The sequence below is a fragment of the Sminthopsis crassicaudata genome, chromosome 3 (genome assembly GCF_048593235.1).
Source record: "Sminthopsis crassicaudata isolate SCR6 chromosome 3, ASM4859323v1, whole genome shotgun sequence".
Classification (NCBI taxonomy): Eukaryota; Metazoa; Chordata; class Mammalia; order Dasyuromorphia; family Dasyuridae; genus Sminthopsis; species Sminthopsis crassicaudata.
Window position 1 is genome coordinate 585,194,830 of NC_133619.1, and position 18,696 is coordinate 585,213,525.

The 18,696-nt window shown below is 38.8% G+C and overlaps 1 protein-coding gene across 1 annotated transcript in view; it reads left to right on the forward strand.

The window, feature by feature from the left end:
* The window catches only part of DNHD1 (dynein heavy chain domain 1), a 120,225-nt gene that overhangs the window by 38,303 nt on the left and 63,226 nt on the right, over positions 1-18,696 (forward strand). Inside the window, exons 12-17 of the mRNA XM_074302538.1 lie at positions 12,925-13,241; positions 13,613-13,856; positions 17,177-17,334; positions 17,630-17,755; positions 17,992-18,268; positions 18,404-18,531. Of these exons, the coding sequence (XP_074158639.1) occupies positions 12,925-13,241; positions 13,613-13,856; positions 17,177-17,334; positions 17,630-17,755; positions 17,992-18,268; positions 18,404-18,531 (1,250 nt within the window). The remainder of the gene's footprint in view (positions 1-12,924; positions 13,242-13,612; positions 13,857-17,176; positions 17,335-17,629; positions 17,756-17,991; positions 18,269-18,403; positions 18,532-18,696) is intronic.

Here is an 18,696-nt window from a genome sequence, read left to right on the forward strand (position 1 = left end):
TGCAAATTTTTTCCCCTCTAACTTCTCTTCTTTTTGGTACCTTATAAACTGATGCTTTAATTGCCAGTAGGAGTTTTTTAGCCAGATTATTTTACTAGCACTGTAGCCCGCCTCTGAAAGACTCTTTAAGACCCAAAATCTGTCTATATAGTTAGTACTATCTCTGAATGAGGTAAGGCTTGGAGAGAGGTGAGGGAGATTGCACAATCTCATAAGATCTATAAAAATTCCACACTCGCTAGAGGTCCAATCACTATACTATGTACTGTGCTACTATGCTAGCAGTAGCTTTCAGAAATACAAACAAAATATTGTACTCTATGCACATGAAAATGTGCTTAGGGATTAGGGTTGCTGTCTTATTAGAGAAGTACAGAAAAATGTCTGATTATAGGGCCAGATAGAGATTCCCTTTATTACCATACTGAGAGCTTGATAAGTGTCTTGGGAGAAATTTGGTTGCCAATCTCCTGATCTCCCAGAATTCATTGTTTTGTTAAAATTGTTAATGGATAGTCATTATTGGGAATTCTGCACTGATTACCCCATTAGGCTTCCAGGTTTCCTATCTGACTGGGCAGGCTGTTCTCTGGGCCATATTTTATCTTATGGCAAACAACCTACTGTTTAGCAACTTAGAAAGCTTCATATGAAGATGCCAAAGTTCCTTTTATGACTCACTTCACAAAGAGTCAGTCACTGCATGGCTCCACTGACTCTGAAGGGGGTGATGATTATTGACAGAATATGTAAATGTAACTATGAGATGTCACTGTGCAGTTCTATAGCAGGTGTCAGGAAGTTAGGCTGGAGAGTGAAAGCAAAATAATCGATTCCCCCTTTATTTTCCAACCTTCTTTTGTGACTAGTAATTATAACTGGAAAAATTATGAAGAGACTTGGAATTCTGTTTTTTTGATGTTTTAAAATCATTCATAAAACTATAGCTTGGTAAGTCTCCAAAAAACAAAATTTGTGCTCCCTCCCCCCCAGTCCCAAAATGGAAGCTGGAACTTCCAACTTGTTTGCTCCTTGTATTCTCACACCAAAGTTAAAGCATATCAATAAATACATATCCTAATCATCAACTTTATAGAGAAGAGCAAAATCTGTATAAACCCCTTAGCATGTAACATGAAATAACTCAGTCAATAGCCATTTATTTAAGTGCCTGTTGTATGCTAGGAACTGTGTTAAGCCTTGGGGATACAAAGGAAGACAAATGACAATATCCTAACCTTAAAGAGCTCACAATTTAATAGAGAAGATAACATATAAACAACTACATAGAGACAAGCCAAATACAGGATATATAGGAAATTGTTGTTGTCTCAAATAGGACCAATGATGTCAGGCATGTTTAGTTTTGACTTACAAATGGGATTTGAATAGGATTTAAGTGCGGCAGAGCCTCATTCTTTCCTCCAGTCTTCTGGATCCAGTAGCAAGCCATGAGTCAGGATCCCTGGCAATGGCCCCAGTGTAGTGAGAAACCTTGCCTTTTTTAGCTAAGGTCTTTCCCAAGTCTCAGTTTGTCTGAAGCAGTGCCCATTCGTAATTAAAGCCTAGATTAGAATTGAGGCAAAACTTGGCCTTAGTTTGCCTTCACAAAAGAATCAATTTGGGAGGGGAAGACACTTCTGACTAGAAGATGATGGAGTCAGACTTGGCTTTAAGAAAATCAAAGGGATGGACTGGAGTGGGGAAAAACTTGTGGCTGATGAACCAACCAGAAGGCTATTACAGTAGTCCAAGTGTGAGATTAGGATGAGCGTCGTGATAGTATTAGAAGAGGGAAGGAGGTCTATTTGAGAGATGTAGGAAATCAAGAGACCTTGGCAAAAGATTGGATATGGGGTGTGTGTGAATAATGGTGAGGAGAGGAGGATGATATCTATGAATGTGGGGTAGTAGGATTGTGTGGTACCCGTAAGCAGTAATGAGGACATTAGAAAAAAGGAGAATTTGGGTAGAAAGATAATGAGTTCAGTTTTGGACATGTTAGTTTTAAGATATCTATAGGATATCCAGCTTCAGATATTCAATAAGCTGTTGGAGATGTGAGACTGGAGTTTAACAGAGAGAATAGGGTAGGATAGATGGATCTGAGAATCATGAGCTTAGAAATGGTAGTTAAGTAATTACCTTCATAGAAGGAGAAGAGAACAGGTCTAGAACAGAGTAATCGTACCAACAAAGACTGAGAATAAGGGCCAGCCTGAGTGACAAGTAAGAAATCCAAGGAGAAGTCCACCCTAAAGTAGATAAGGAGAAGCTAAGGAGGCCCAAGAAGAGCCTTTCTGCTTGGGGACTAGGGTAGAGAGCAGGAAAGAAGTGAGTTGTTAACTGTGTTGACTTAACACTGGATCCTAGCATTAGATCTAGTTCATACTGAGGCTGGGAAGGGTAAAGGGACTTTAACTGTATATTGAGGCATATCTGGGATGAGCCTGCAGCTGTGTTGCTTTGTATTGTGATACAGGAGTAAAGAATAACATAGAAGCTAGTACCAGATGATTGAAAACTATAAGTTTGTGTCTCATATCCCAGAACAGTTTCACCAGTTCTTATCACAAACCTGGCTCAGGACCTGTAGCTGAGAAACCAGGTAGTGAAATGTGGACCAGGGCCAAGCTTTTGGTTCTTTTGCTCTAAGCCTATAGAATTTTCAAGATAGTTGATAAGTTGGGACTACCTTGTCTACTGAAATCCCAACCCACAGTTTCATTGCCTTACCCCAGATCTGGCATAGTAGCCCACAAAGTGCAGTGCAAGAGAGTAGCAATCAGACAGCTCTCTAGATCTTACAGTGTGCTAAAAATGTCTTTCTGACCTAAACCCCTACTAAGATCCAGAAATTTGTTTAGTTATTTCAGTTATGTCTGTCTCTTTGTGACCTCATTTGCATTTGTTATTATTGTTGTTTTTCAAAAAGATACTAGAGTTGTTTGCCATTTCTTTCTCTAAATGAGAAAACTGTCACAAATAGGATTAAGTGACTTAGTACCCTGGGTCACATAGCTTGGAAAGGTCTGAGGTTGGATTTGAACTTAGGTCTTCTTGACTTTGTGAGGAGTATGAGAAGTTAGATTTCCATAGATATTTTCAAAACGGGATGGAGAGGTGAAATATTTTGTTAAATTATCTCCAACCAATCACCACATGAGTCAAGAAATTGGCTAAAAAACATAAGTTCTTGACAAAGGGCCTAAAGCAGCCTGAATCAGCTAGAGTCAATAACTGGGCACAAGGAATAAAGAAGATTGTAAATCTGAACAACTGTAACTCGGATTGTAAATCCAACCCATTGAAACTAAGTCTTAAGTGTAAATCCAACCAATTCAAACCTTGAAGGGAGGAATAAGAAACCTAACTAACAGATTAAATCTTGCTCCCACTTCTGTATTTGGTGTATATTTCCTCCCCTTCTCTCACCCCCACCCCCCAGGAACATACTCACTTCTCATGAGAATTGCTGAATAAAGGATTCTTCTCTCATTCTAAAAAAGAGGTGGTTTTTACACTATTCCTGGACTAGTTTGTAAGTGGGGAAAGAGTGGGCATCAGCAGCTTGTCCCTACTCCCCAACCCTGATAGAGTTCCATGGAATCTTTTGCGAACAATACCAATATTGGGTGTCCTATATACCTAGCTGCCCTAAGATGATGAAACTACATAGTACTTAAAATACAGAAAAAACAGCAAAACCTGGCATAACAGAACTAAATACCAAATAAGGCCCCAACATTCCAGAATTGTTCTTTCAATGCATGACCCAAACAGGCTATAAGCCTAGAAGAATGAGTAAACAAAAATGAAACCAATTTTAGCTTTTATGGATCTTGAGACACCCAAAAAGCCAGAAGAAAATAACTCTTCAAGGTCTACAAAGTCCCAAAGATAAACATATTGACCTCTAGGTCAACTAAAAATTCAGGAAGAAGGACAATTTAAAATTATATTTACAAATTAATTATATGAATAACTATAATTTCTTTCTAGAGGAAAGAATTAAAAAAGAAAAAAAAAAGCTCTAGTGGAAAGACTAGGAAGAAGAATTAATAGTTTAATCCAAAAGATACAAAACAAGAAATAGGCTCCCTGAAAATAGAATGGCTCAAATAGAAGCCAATGACCACAAGAAAAAACAAATATTCAAGTTATAAAAATGAAAAAAAAAAGCCATCTCACATAAAAAGACAACTGACTTGAAAAACATCATGAAAAGTTATGCTAAAAAGAGCATACTTCAAGAGAATATAAAAGAAAACTTCCCAAGTGTGTTAAAAATCCAAGGACAAAGGGAAAATAAAAAGAATCTACCAGTTACCTCCAGAAAGAAGCTCTCAGAAACCAAAGGAAAACTCTTAGAAACATCATAGTAAAAATACAGAGCTTTCAAGGAAGAGAAAAAATATTTCAAGCAGCTAGAGAAACTGAATTCAGGCAATCAGAAGCTTCAATGAGTGTCACATCTACCACTATAAAAAAAAAAAAAAGAAGAAATTTTGTAATTTGGTCTTTGATAGGTTAACTACAGAGAATCTCTCTTCAATCTCAGCAAAACTGAGAATAATCCTACGTGGGGGAATGGACCTCTAATAAAATGGAAAACTTCCCAGTATTCCTGATGAAAAGATAGAGCTGAAAAAAAAACAAACTTCAAAATGAAAGCACAACATTAAAGAGAAATATAAAATAACAATGTGTGAACTATTCAAGGTTGAAGTGTTTATATTCTAATAGGGAAAGAAGAAATGTGTCTCTCTAATGTCACCAATGATTATAAAGAGGAATAAAGAGTCGCACAAGACGTGGAAGTGGTTTTGGGAAAATAAAAGGGATAAGGAAGTATACATAGATTCATCAAGCAGATTACTTTTGCTTCACACTTAACTCTATCACCACCCTCTCCTTCCTGGTAAAAACAGAAGAAAAAGAAGGAAAAGTATAAGACTAAATATTTACTCAGTGATCACAACTGAGAATGTGAATAGGATGAATTCACTCATGAAACAGAAGAAGATAGCAGAATGGTTTAGAAAGCAGAATCCAACCATATATTACTTACAAGAAACACTCTAGAGTCATAGATTCATATCAAGTTCAAATTAGGAGCTAGAGAAAAATCCAACTTTAGCTTATTAAATTCAGCTAAATTTTAAAAAAGCAGGGTATGGCAGTCATGATCTTAAGAAGGAAACAGACAAATAGGCTTAATTAGAAGAGATTAAAAAGGAAAATTATTTTATTTTGAATGTCATTCTCAATAACACTTTGAAACATTTATGCCATACCTTCTAAATACTTTGTTAAACATGTTACAAGGAGAAATAGTTAATAAAATAATAATTGAGGTTATCAGAATACCTTTTTAAGACATAAGAAAAATTTAATAAAAAAGAGAAGTTTAAAACTGGGAACAGAGTGTTAGAAAAGTTAATTATATACCTCTGAATGTAAACAAATAGGATAAAACATATTTCCCAACTATGCATGGTACTTTTACAAATATTGACTTAAGTATAATAGCATAAAAACTTCACAAAAATTATGTCAATATTATACACATTCTTTACTGACCACACTCAGTAAAATTATGTTCAGTAAAGGGTCTTTGAAGAAAGGCTTAAAGACTAAATTTAATTGTAGACTAAATAATCCTAAAGAATTTGTCAAGGAACAGAAACAATAATCAAAGAAAATTTTGAGATAACTCAAATATGTGGAATGCAGCTAAAGAAGTACTTAGAAGAAAATGTGTCTCTAAATATTTTTATTAAAGAGCATATTAATTTGTCATATAACTAAAAAGCTTAGAAAACAAAATTTAAAAATGTTAATTGAACAGCAAAACATTAATTTTAAAAATCAGAGAAACAAAATTGAAGGTAAATAGCCCTTATTTAATTAATTAATAAAATAAGGAACTGTTGTAAAAAAGAAAAGACAAATCATTTGTTAATTTTTTAAGAGGAAAAATGAGAAAATTCACAACAAATGAAGAAAATATATAGGAAATTATTAGAAACAATTTTGCATATATATATGTGTATATATATATACATATATATATATATATATACCAATGAAACTTAGAAAAAGAAATTGAATAAGCCATAGACTCCCAAAGAAAAATCCTCAAGACAAGTTGGAATTTAAAAATTACATCAAACAGTCTCAGAAAAACTCCAATGTGGTATTAGCTATTTGAAAAAAGTAGGAAAGAAATGGGTCTTATATTATATGACACTAGTATAGTTTTGATAACTTAAGTCAGAAAGTAGTAAAACAAAGAAAACTGCAAAACTGAAAATATAATAAATATGACAAAAAACCTAGAAAATGTATTACAGAAATATATCACAAAAATGATACATTCGAATCAAATTAGAGCAAAATTGGATTGTATCAAAAATAGAGTTTATTATTCTTTTTTAAATTGTTTTCTGGTTATACATTTACATTAGGTTTTTTTTTTTTTTTAAGTACACATTTCTTTATGAATCATGTTGGGAGAGAAAAATCAGGACAAGAGGGAAAAACCACAAAAGAAAAAAAAAGTAAACACAGCATGTGTTGATTTCATTGTCTCCATAGGTGTCTTTCTGGATGCAGATGGTGTTTTTCTATCCAAAGTTTATTGAAATTGCCTTGGGTCATTGAACTGTTGAGAAGAACCAAGTCTTTCATAGTTGATCATTGCACAGTCTTGCTGTTACTGTGTACAGTGTATTCCTGGTTCTATTTGTTTTACTCCATATCAGTTTGTGTCAATCTTTCCAGGCCTTTTTTTTTTTAATAGAATAATAGTATTCTGTTACTTTCATATACTACAACTTATTCAGCTATTCCCTAGTTGATGAGTATCTATTCATTTTCCAATTTTTTGCCACCACAAAAAGAGCTGCTCCAAACATTTTTAAACGTGGGTTCATTTCCCTCTTTTGTGGTTTTCTTGTGATCCACTGTTGCATCAAAGGGTATGCACAATTTTATAGCCCTTTAGGCATACTTCCAAATTACTTAATAGAATGGTTGGATCATTTCACAACTTTACCAGTAATGCATTGATTTATTAGTTTCCCTATTTCCCTACATCCCCTCCAACATTTTTCATTATCTTTTCCTATCATCTTAGTAAGTCTGAAAGGTGTGAGGTGGTACTTCAGAGTTGTTTTAATTTGCATTTCTCTAATCAAGAATGATTTGGAGCATTTTTTCATAAGATTATAGATGGCTTTGGGGACAGCTAGGTGGCGCAGTGGATAGAGCACCAGCCTTGAATTCAGGAGGACCGGAGTTCAAATGTGGTCTCACACATTTAATACTTCCTAGCTGTGTGACCCTGGGCAAGTCGCTTAACCCCAACCTCAGGGGGGGGGGGGACGATTATAGATGGCTTTAATTTCATCATCTGAAAATTGTTCCTATCCTTTGACCATTTGTCAATTGGGGAATGATTTGCATTTTTATAAATTTGACATAGTTTTCTATATATTTTAGAAATGAGGCCTTTATCAGAAACACTGGCTGTAAAATTTTTTCCCAGCTTTGTACTTCCCTTTTAATCTTGTTTGTATTGGCTTTATTTGTGCATAAAATTTTAATTTAATATAATCAAAGTTGTTCCTTGTGCATTTCATAGTGCTCTCTAGTTCTTTCATCATAAATTCCTCCCTTCTCCAAAGATCTAATAGGTAAATTGTAGAGGGCCGAAACTCTGGAGAAGTATACTTGAAACAAGGACACTTACAACAAGGTGTTAACTCAGAGTGATTGATGAGTTGATGGCTCTCTAATTTACATGTACTTAGTATTTAGCATGGTGAAGTAATAGTCCTACAACTGGCACATACTCAATATGCTGTAGTGATGTAATTGTAAGAGGGTATTTAAGGCCTGATAGAACTGGGGACAGAGTCAGAGTGAACAGACTAATGGAGACAAACTGTGGAGGAGAAACTGAGTGAGAAAAAGTGTGAGAGTGAGTGTGTGTGAGAGTGAGTGTGTGTGTGAGCTCGAGGTCAAACTTCAGACTCAAGAATAAAGACTCCAGACTGTATCCCTGACTATCCTCATGGTGACTCTCCTGCTAAGATCAAGGTCTGTCCAGAGATCTTCAAGAAAGCTAGCCTGGCCATTACAGTAAACTATACCTTGCTCTCCTAATTTGCTTATGGTATCTTTACTCCCAAATCATATACCCATTTTGACTTCATTTTGGTATGGGGTTGATTCAGTATTAAGAAAACTGAGCAACATGATTGACCTTATTAACAATAATAGCAACAATTTTTATCAATAGATTCAGAGAAAGCTTTGGCCAGGATTTTATCATTCCTATTTTTAAAAAAATTTAGAAAATCTAGGAATAAGAGGAAATTTCTTTAATGTGATATTTATCTAAAACGAAGAGCTATCATTACATATAATGGGGCTATAAGTCTTTCTAGTTAGATCAAAGATAAAGATGCCCATTATATCATTATTTGATAATTATGCTAGAAAGATTAACCAAAATAGTAAGACAAAAATAAATGAGACTAAGATGAACAAAAAGAAAACAAAATTATAATTTTTTTTCATATGATATGACCTAAGAGAACCCTAGAGAATCAACTAAAATTAATTTAATAATTTAAGCAAAATAGCAGGTAACAAAATAAACCTACCTTTTGGGATATAATACCAACAATAGGAATTGATAGATTCTATTCAAAATAATTATATAATATATAAAATATCTGAGAGACTACCTTCTAAGCAGAACCTATATGAATACAACTACAAAATATTCTTTACAAAAATAAAGACAAATCTAATTGCTAAGCCAAGATAATGAAAAGATCAATATCTAAATTACTTGTCTGTACTGTATCAATGAAGTTATTAAAATGATTACTTTATAGTGATAGAAAAATAATAAATTTGTAAAGTTCATTAATAGATTTAAAAATTCTTTAGGGAGATAATGAAAAAAAGCACTAAGCAACAGAATCTAACAATAGCAAACTCAGCTACATTGTATATCAATAATCACAAAAATGATTTGCTACATAATAGAAACAAATGAAGCTAAATGGCACGTTTGATAAACCCAAACTCATGATCCTGGAGAAAGGACTCACTAATTAATAAAAATTTCTGGGAAATTTAGAAGGTTGGTAGAAAGAAATTTGGTATAGACCAACTTTTTACATTGTACCTTTACATGAATACGTGCCTTAGTTTTGAAGGGAAGAAATTATCCATAACTATGAATGGGGAAAGTTTTAGTCCAACAAGAATCACAGAAGATGGAGTGGAAAATTGTATCTCAGTACTTACCATTAAATGGTTCCAGAAGGAACCTGCACGAATCTCCAGTCCACAACTTCATAGGCCTTCCCTACTCAGATCCCCAAAGCGGCAAGTGGGGCTAACAGCTGCAGAGAAACAAACTAGCCTAGCCCTGCCCAGCTAAGGTTCCTCCTCCCTTCTTGACCCAATTCACCTTGACAGTAAGTATGACCTTTATAGTCTTCCCCCCAACTCCACCCCATTCAAGCTTCCCGGAAGGGAGTGGGGGTGGGAAGGACTGGATGTGGAGGCTGCAGCTGTGGTCCAGCCCTGCCTGCTGCCTGGAACTCAGGGTTTCGAGGAGCACCTTGTGTGGCTGCTGCTGCTGCTTGGGCCACCACTGCTGCTTCATGTCCCTTCCTGTAGTAGTGTTTTGGAAGCTGGCAGACTACACTGAAGTCACATCATCCTATAGGAACTGCCCCATGACACCTCCACCAATGCAATCTCGCATCAATCTCAGCATCCTAGGTCCCAACTTGGCAGTCCTGTGAACTACGATGACCTTCACTGGAGAGGAGCTGCCCGTGGCCAAGGGCAATGGTAGGGTGTTGGGGTTGGGAAGGGGAGAGGCAGCGGTGACTGGGCAGTATCCTGGCCACTCTCACATTCCTTTGGCTCAACCAAGACAATAACCAAGTGTGGAGCAAGCATCAAGTGCTGAAGCATCTTTTCCTTGTCAAAATGCATCAGATAGTGAATTCAGGTTTTGAAGCAGACAAGGGCCTGGGTACCGCTGTTATTCTTCAGATACTCAGTAGCTGTGTGGCCCTGTTTGAATTAAGTGACTTGCTTAGAGTCACACTGAGGCCAGATGTGAACTCCAGAAGATGTCTTCCTGACTACAAGTTGGGTATTCTATCCTCTGTGCCACCCACCTGTGCTCTGGGGTGTTTATTCCAACCCTGTTTCCACCATCAGTTGGAGTCCCAGAACTCATCTGGCTATATCCTTTCAGGATTTTTAAGAGTAGCCCTGAGGATTTGAATATTGATTGTAGTTCTGCTCTGTAGTTCATGAGTTCCCACCAATATATTTCCCATTGTGTTGTCAGTTGATTATTTAGTCAGCTAGACTTAATTAGCTTTGAGTAAATGGTATTTACTGTGATGGCATGTAGTAAGAACAATTGATGTAAAACATGCTCTTCCAGCTTGGGACATAGACACTCACAAATATAATTTGAGTCCTGGGAAAAGTAGACTTATGCTAAGAACATGTGGAAAGGTGGTAATTTACAGTTTCCATATTAGAAGTCCTTTTCTTCCCTTCATGGAATGTTCAGTAACTTTCCTCTATGCAAGATGTAGTTTCCTTACAAGGCTCCTTGTGGATTCACTCTCTTCTCCATTCCTAGTGCAAATATTGTTATTCTGGGAATACAATGATACTCTAGACTGCGCAAAGCTTGAAAGGTCCCCCTCTGGCTAAGTTTGGGCAGGGGAAGGAGACCAAAGCTGAAGCCAGGGGAATCTCTTTTCCATCTCCCAAGTGATTTTTTCCTCTCAGAGACAAATCTCTTTTCTGCTACCTGTACTCACTTGACTCCAAATTCCTTTGGGTCTAAAGTGGTTTGATATTTATTGATAGCCTCATATTTCTTCAACCATTACAAACACTCTTCCTGAACAGTGTCATTTCTAATTCATCTAATATCATATCAGAGACTTCTAAATTTGTCAAGGCCTTTTTCACACTTTATTGAAATGCTACTAATTTGATTCACTTCTTACCTTTAAATGAGACAGAGTGGGATGAATTGATTTGCCCATTTGGTCTCCTTATGCTACCTTTGGGGACCATCTCCAGGCATCCTGATCAATATCTTGCCATTGGACCCTCTAGAGGAGAGAGTGTAGCTGGTGGTTTTGGACAGCCTCACTTAAATCCAATTTACTTGCAAGTCATAATACCATCTTGCCATATAAGACATTACATGGACCTCAGAGACCTTTTTTTTCCCTGGCAAGACCTATATCCAGGAGGGCACATATAGATACAAAATTGTTCATGCTTTCTTCATTGTGTAATGCTGGAGAAACTGAGGCAAGATATAGATTAAAGAGTTTTTAATCTTTTATTTGAATTTCTGTGAGGGAGAGATTTTCTGGGACCAAAAGAATCCATTTTTGATCCCAGGGCTGAATGAGAATAATCCAGCAGTGAATGTGAGTTTCCCTTGAAATATATGTGGCTCTAAGCTCAGGGAGGTAAACAAAGGCTGGGGGGGGGGGGTGAGTGGAGTTCAATCTCTAAGAAACAGACCATCAATTCAGTTCTGACAGGTTGGGAGGTAGGACCATAAATTCTTCAAATCGGGAGGACTTAGGAGGTATCCAACTAGAGCCAGGAAGTCTGAAACTTAAGAGATAATAGACAATGCCAATTAGGTATATCTCTATCTGAGATAGGACATCTGGAGTCAGAGTTCCACAATCCTAATTATCTCATTTTTAATGAGCAGAAAAGGGGGGTTGCAACCAGGGAGTTTGAGACAGAACAATTCAAGGAACTGGGGCAGAACAATTGAAGAAACTGAGGTAGGGCAATTTAGGGAAACTAAGGCAGAACAATTAGGGAAACTGAAGCAGGCTAATTAGGGAAACTAATTGAAAGTAGTGTCAGAGTAGGCTCATGGATTTATGTATGCATGCATGTATGTAGAGAATAACTGTGCTGCCCATGAAAGATGTAGGTCTACATGGATTACCTTTGTGAAGCTTTTGGATAGACATCACCTCTGCATTCTTTCCAATCCTTCTCCCAGGAGATTGCAGATTGAAATTCTCACTTGAGGGAGAAAGAGAAAGGGCTTGAGGCTGATTGTTTTATAATCATTCTTTAAAAAGAGAGGTCTGAAACTTGAATTATGTCCATCTGGCACCACCACTCCTTCCACTCCCTGCCTAATGTTGCTTGCCTATGGCTATGATTTTGATATAAAACAAAAACTACCTTTCTTATAGATTTTAAGTGGAGGTTACCCCAAGCTTACATTCACAAGCTTAATTCCTTCCTACCAAATCCTAGTTACACAAAATGTGAAGCACAAATAATGAAGTGACTAAACTTATTTATTGAATCATATTGCAAAAAGCATTCAGAGAAATAATACAAATTAGGATATACTAGAAAATATGTAGACTGAAGAGCTCTTTAGCTTAGAGTGAAATGAGATCTCAAGCCCTGATCTCACCCAAGGAGAAAATCCCTGAATTTTCTGAGGAGGCAAGTTGATAATTGGGAATATTGAGAAGATGGCTGCCACTTCCAGTCTTTCTATCTGTCTCCATACGTCTTTTCATACTGAAGAGTGTAGAGAACCTTCTCAAAGGAGGAGGAAAAATGTCTCCTTTAAAGCTTTTGCTCCTCCCTTTACTTATCACATTATACTTAGCATTCTCCCCAGCAGTCTGGAATCACTCATCTATAACATGTAATATCCCAAGGTGGTTTGTGCTTATGTGACTTGTGTGAATCTGTATTTGTGTATATGGCGGAGCTGATTTTAATAGATCTTTGTATATGATGGGGATACATGAAACAGACTCTGTATCAGAGTGTATGTTTTGTGGACACCAGATGAGGCCCAGATGGGAGGAAGCACAACGAACACTTCAACTATGCTAGTGGAAGAAGAGGATGAAGAGGAATTAGACTCTACCTTTATTTTCTTGGCATTGCGGGCCCAATCTAATGAAGCCGTCAGAATCTTTTGTGGCCCTGAGACAGAGATGGTGCGCTCCAGAAAGCCCAACTCTAATGCCAGACCTCTTCAGGTACTCGGCCACAGAATAAAATCCCAGTATGCCCCTCCTAGCCGAATCCAGCTACAGAATGATTTGGACACGAATGATGGAATCCAAAAGTCTCTGGCTACCCAGAAAACATTATTAGAGGTAGGGAGTAAGAGAACTCCCCTGCTCTGTTCTTCCTTCACCTCTCCTTCTCCATTCTTACTCTCTTTTACCCCATTCTCCCCTCTCTCTCTCTCTCTCTCTCTCTCTCTCTCTCTCCCCCTCCCTCTTGTCCTCCTGTAGACCTTACCCATAGTCTGACTATTTTTTTTTTCTCCTTTTGAATTCCACTGGCTTAGACCTCCTTAATACTTAATGACCTCTTTCCCTCCTTGACTGGTGCTGTTCTTTCCCTAATTTAGACTATTTCTTCTAGGCCCCATCCTTCATCTACTCAACTCTCTTACCTCCTATTCCTGTTAGTGCAGAAGGGACTGTGCCCCATAGCCTCTCATTGCTTCTGTTGCATCCAGGATATGCTGTTAGAAGTGAAGAAGTTCTGTCAGAATTACAAATGGCTCAGGAACATTCACCAGTTTGTGAAAAACTGGGGGCCCCAGAAATTGGAGTCCATTGAGAACTGGCCTGCTACAAGATACCAGAAGCTCCTCACTGATCTGGAATCCTGGCAGAACCGAGTGAGTGAGGTGCCCACTGTGGTGTTCACTGAAAATCTACTGCTGCGGCTCAACTGTAACTGTGTGCAGACAGACATTGGTGAGTTTTCTTCTCTTGTTTCTTTACTGTATTCCCTCACTCGTTTCTCTTTCTTTCCCTTCCCTGACCTCTTTGCCCTACCTCATTCTTTTCCTCTTCCTTTCTAGCCCCCCTTCCCTTCCCTACCTTTTCATACCTCCCTTCCTCCCTTTTTTTATTCTTGCTCTCCCTTATTGCTCCCTCTCATCTCTTTTTCTCCTGTCTCCTCTTCATTACCACCTAATGTACTTGGCCTATCAGTAGCACTCTGAATCTTATTATTTTCTTTGCCCCAACTACACACTGTAGAACACAAATCCAGTTCAGTTCAATGACCACTTTAAAAGCTTCCACTATTTGCAAGGCACTGTGTTAGAGATGAGTATCATGTACATAGAGAAGAATAATAGATAATGGTGGATTATAGTGGATTAGAAGTGGTCTCTTTCTTGTAAATTCTCACTCATAGGTAAATTGAAAAATATTCTGGGGAGGGTCAACTAGTGGCACAGTGGATAGAACATTGGCCCTGGAGTCACGAAGAACTGAGTTCAAATTTTGCTTCACACACTTGATACTTCCTAGCTGTGTGATCCCGGACAAGTCATTTATCCCTGATCATCCCCCCCACCCCCCCACCCTGGAAAAAAAAATCCTGATGAGGGGATGGGGAGAGGGAGAGAAGAGTCTCTTATATATTATCAAAGAATCCAAGAGTTGTAAAAGAACAGAAAGTTGCATAAGTTAGGCTACACAGTCTAAGGAGGAGCAAAGTGATTAGATTGAATTTTTTTTGTAGAGATATCAGAGAATTACTGAAGTTTTGTGACTAGGAGAATGATATAATTTATACTTCAAGTTTGGTAGGTGTGAGAAAGATAGATTGGATAAGGGAGAAATTGTATTCAAGGATATCTTTTAACTGATGTTTATCAGTTAAAAGACTATTACAATATTCTAAACTAGGAAGATCTGAAATAAGGTGGTAGTTGTGTGAATGAAAAGCACCATGACTACAAGAATTTCTGTATTTGATATTCCTATAAAATTCCAGGTGGAATTCTCTAATAGGCAATAAGTGACGCAAGACAAAGGTCAAGAGAAAAAAGGCCTGTAACCTAGATTTGGGGATCATTTAAAATCAAATTAAAGGTATAAATATCATGCTTATCAAATTGTAGGTGGCATTAAGATTGCAGCAATAGCATCCACAGAGATCTCTACAGGTTAGAATAATGGGCCGAGTGTAATAGATAAAATTTAATAAAGATAAATTTACGGTTTTACATGTGGGTTTAAGAATGCAATTCACACATAACAGGCTGCAGGAGGCCCTGCTAGACAACACTTTGTCTGAAAAAGGTCTGGAGGTTTGGATGGATCACAAACTCAACTTGAGTCAGCAGTGTGAAGTGGCAGCCAAAAAAGTTGGTGAGACGTTAAGCTGCTCAAACTTATGCTTAACTTCCCAGCACAAGATGAGGATAGTATCTTTCTACTCTGCCTTAGTCACACCACATCTGAGTGTTTACTTCTAGATGTCACAGTTTAAGAGGAACATTAATAATCTGGATAACTGCATGCTCAGAGGAAGACAACTAGAATAGTGTGGAATTGTAGGGATTATGAAGACCATTTGAAGAAATGGTTTCAGAGGTTCAGGAGAGGTATGACAGCTTTCTCCGTATATTTGAGGTAGTGTTCTATGGAAGAGTTAGTGGAGTAGAACCCTGCTATTCCAGTGAAATTCCTCTCTTCCAGAGTGATAAATAGTCCTTTCCAGACTCATGCTGCCACCTTGTGGTTTAGGCCCCCATTCCCTTACCCGATTAGCACAGTACCGATAGATTAGTGTCTCTTAGTACATCATTATTTATATGGTTAACTTAAAACAGTAGCAGAAGCAGCAATACCTTTCAGAGTGAAATATGAAGAAGCATAAATCCAAAAAGCCAACTGATCATTCAGTTCTAGAAAGTCCACAAGGTACCACAATGAAGGACAAATTCCCCCCCCCCCCCCACCTTTGAGGCTGGGGTTAAGTGACTTGCCCAGGGTCACACAGCCAGGACGTATTAAATGTCTGAGACCAGATTTGACCTCGGGTCCTCCTGACTTCAGGGCTGGTGCTCTATCCACTGCTCCACCTAGCTGCCCCTGAAGGACAAAATCTTTACCTCTGAATTTAGTTTCCTCAAAACTTTGACATTATCTTCTCCAGAGATTTTTAGACAATGTCCCAGAAGCCAGGGCTTGTAGATTCTGTGGAAGCATCTTTCATCTCCATTACCATAGCAACATAGATTTCCATACTTCCTGCCTCCTGGGCTTGTTGTGAAGAGAGCACTTTGCAAATCCTACAATGTGTTACAAATGTAAGTTATTATGATCGTAGGCACTTCTAAGGACCTTTCCATGGTGTGTTATGCTTGAATTTCTCTATCATTGCCCTTCTAAACTTATAGGTATAATTGTGAAGAGAAATGCACTTGAAGAAGAAAAGGAGTGTTTGTTAGAAAAAAGAACCAGGAGACAAGAATGGTAGCAGTAGGAAGAGGACTGCAATTTTCAATGATTTCTGAATCCAGAGTCAGTTCCAGGAATAGTAATGAGGGCAGGACGATCTATCCTTCAAGTTGTATTTCAGGGTCATTTAGTAAAGAGTGTAAAATGAAATTTCCTCTGGAATTTCTAATATCTAGATCTAATATCCTGGGAAGTTGACTGAGGGTCTGTGAAACTGAAACTCATAGTTGGATCCTTGGCATCTTTTACAACTTCCCTTAGATTCTGAGACTCAATTGGCAGCTCAACAGCTGGGTCCTACTGCTGCCATCCCTTTGGAATGTGTGTCAATGTCTCAACTACGACTTAGAGGCTTCTTTCCTTGGCTATAGTCTCAAGAACAGAAGTATTTCTCATCGAGCAAGGTATTGATAGTCATAGAGTTGTAGGCCAGGAATCCAAGGTTAAAAAATATCCTCCTATTTGGGGGTAAGGAGTACTTAGGTGGTAACACTATCCAAGTTGGCAGACATTGAGTGGAGTCAGCATGTGAAATCCAGCTCTATGTGACTGGGTTTATCAGTGATGATTTGGTTCTAGATTCCTCTGCTCATTTGCTTAAATCCAAGCTATTCATAGCCCATTCATCTCCAAAGTCCAAACTGAGTTGTTCCCTCAACTTTTCATCTGCTCTTTCCCTACCTTTCCCTTTCATCTATCCTCTCTTCCACTTTTCCTCAACTTCCATATTGCTCCCATTCACCCCACTATCCTTTTCCTAAATAACTCATCTCCCTGACACCTGCCTCCTTCCAGCCTACTTTTTTTTTCTCCAGGGTCACAGTTGAAGAATGTCAAGGATGATATCCTGGCTCAGATAAATAGTGTGAGAGACACTGAACGTGAAGAGCTTGTGAATGAACTCTCAGAGTTTGTAGAAGTTTTCCAAAACATCATTGATGACATCCAGACCATTACCAAGTGTTTCCAGAAGGTGGGCATATGAATATATGATTATAACCCAGGGACCTCATGGGAAAGATCCTGCCCCTGGCTACATGGAGCCTTGCTCTGATAGTGGTGTCCTTGGACAAAGCAAGCTCCTCATTTGGTGTGGAAACGGAGGTGGTGGTGCTTGTCTTCTGTGTGATTGTTCTGTGGATTAGGTTCTAGAAAAGAAAGGTGCTAGTCTGTGGCAGTTAAATAAACAGGGAGGAAGCTGAGGAGGAGAAAGCTTTGGGTGGGAGCTGGTGGGAGAGGGCATGGGTCCTGAGGTGAGGTGCCTGCAGCTGACAGAGGCCAATGAGAAGAGTGAAGACCTGGAAGAACGAGTAGATCGTGTGCGTGCTCTCAATGATGTCATCCGATCTCATTTTGGCAAATTATCCTATGAAGATGAGGGGCTGGAGATTGCGGTGAGAAACATGCTGGACAGGACTCTTCCCAGGGCTTGTCCTCTCCATTCCCTCAGGGGTCCCTGGGCCTCTCTGGGGGTTCCTGTGCCTCCCTGGGTCTATGTGCTTCCTTTGGGGTCCTTGTGCCTCCCTCAGGGTCCTTGTGCCTCTCTCAGGGTCCCTGTGCCTCATTTGGAGTCCCTGGGCCTCCCTCGGAGAGCCCCTGTGGTTCATTATCTCTTGCTCTGGGCCTGTAGCTGCTAGACGTGTGGGAGACCTTCCTCTTTGAGCGGCAACAGGCCTCTGAGATCCTATTGGGCAGGCAGAGCACCTTGGTGCCCCAACTCCTGGAGATGATGTCAGATGCCCTGAAAGAGATGGAAAACTTGAGCATCCAGGCTCTCAGCGATCCTTTCATGGACCCCACCCAGGACCAGCACAGCACTGAGCAGGAACTTATCAAAATGGAGCATAGATATTTCTCCATTTCTACCCACCTGGTGGAGCTGCACCATGCCTATGTCATCCTAAGTGGTACAGAATTCATTCCTTGTACTGTGATGCCCTTTGTTTCTGTCTCTGTCTCTGTCTCTGTCTCATTCATCTACAATTCCCCCACTCCTTTCCTTGGGAGAGTCAGGGTCCTAGAAGTACTTCCTTCCTCTGCAGGGGAACGCTCGCCAGTGCCAGAGCCTCAAAGAGGGCCCCAGCCCATTTTACTGCAGCAGCGTGTCTGGCATCTCTTTCGTGTGATTAGTGAGCAAATTAGTGAATGGAAATGTCTGGCTTTTAGAAAGGTATGGGTAGTTTTTGGGCTAGAAGTGTTCTAAATTCTATCCCTCCCTTGATTCAGTCTCCTTCCACGTCCTCAACCAATCCTATCCACTCCAGCACAACTCTCACCATTGCCCTGCCCTTCCTCTGCCCTAACTCAACTCCTGTGTCAGCCCAGACAAAGCCAT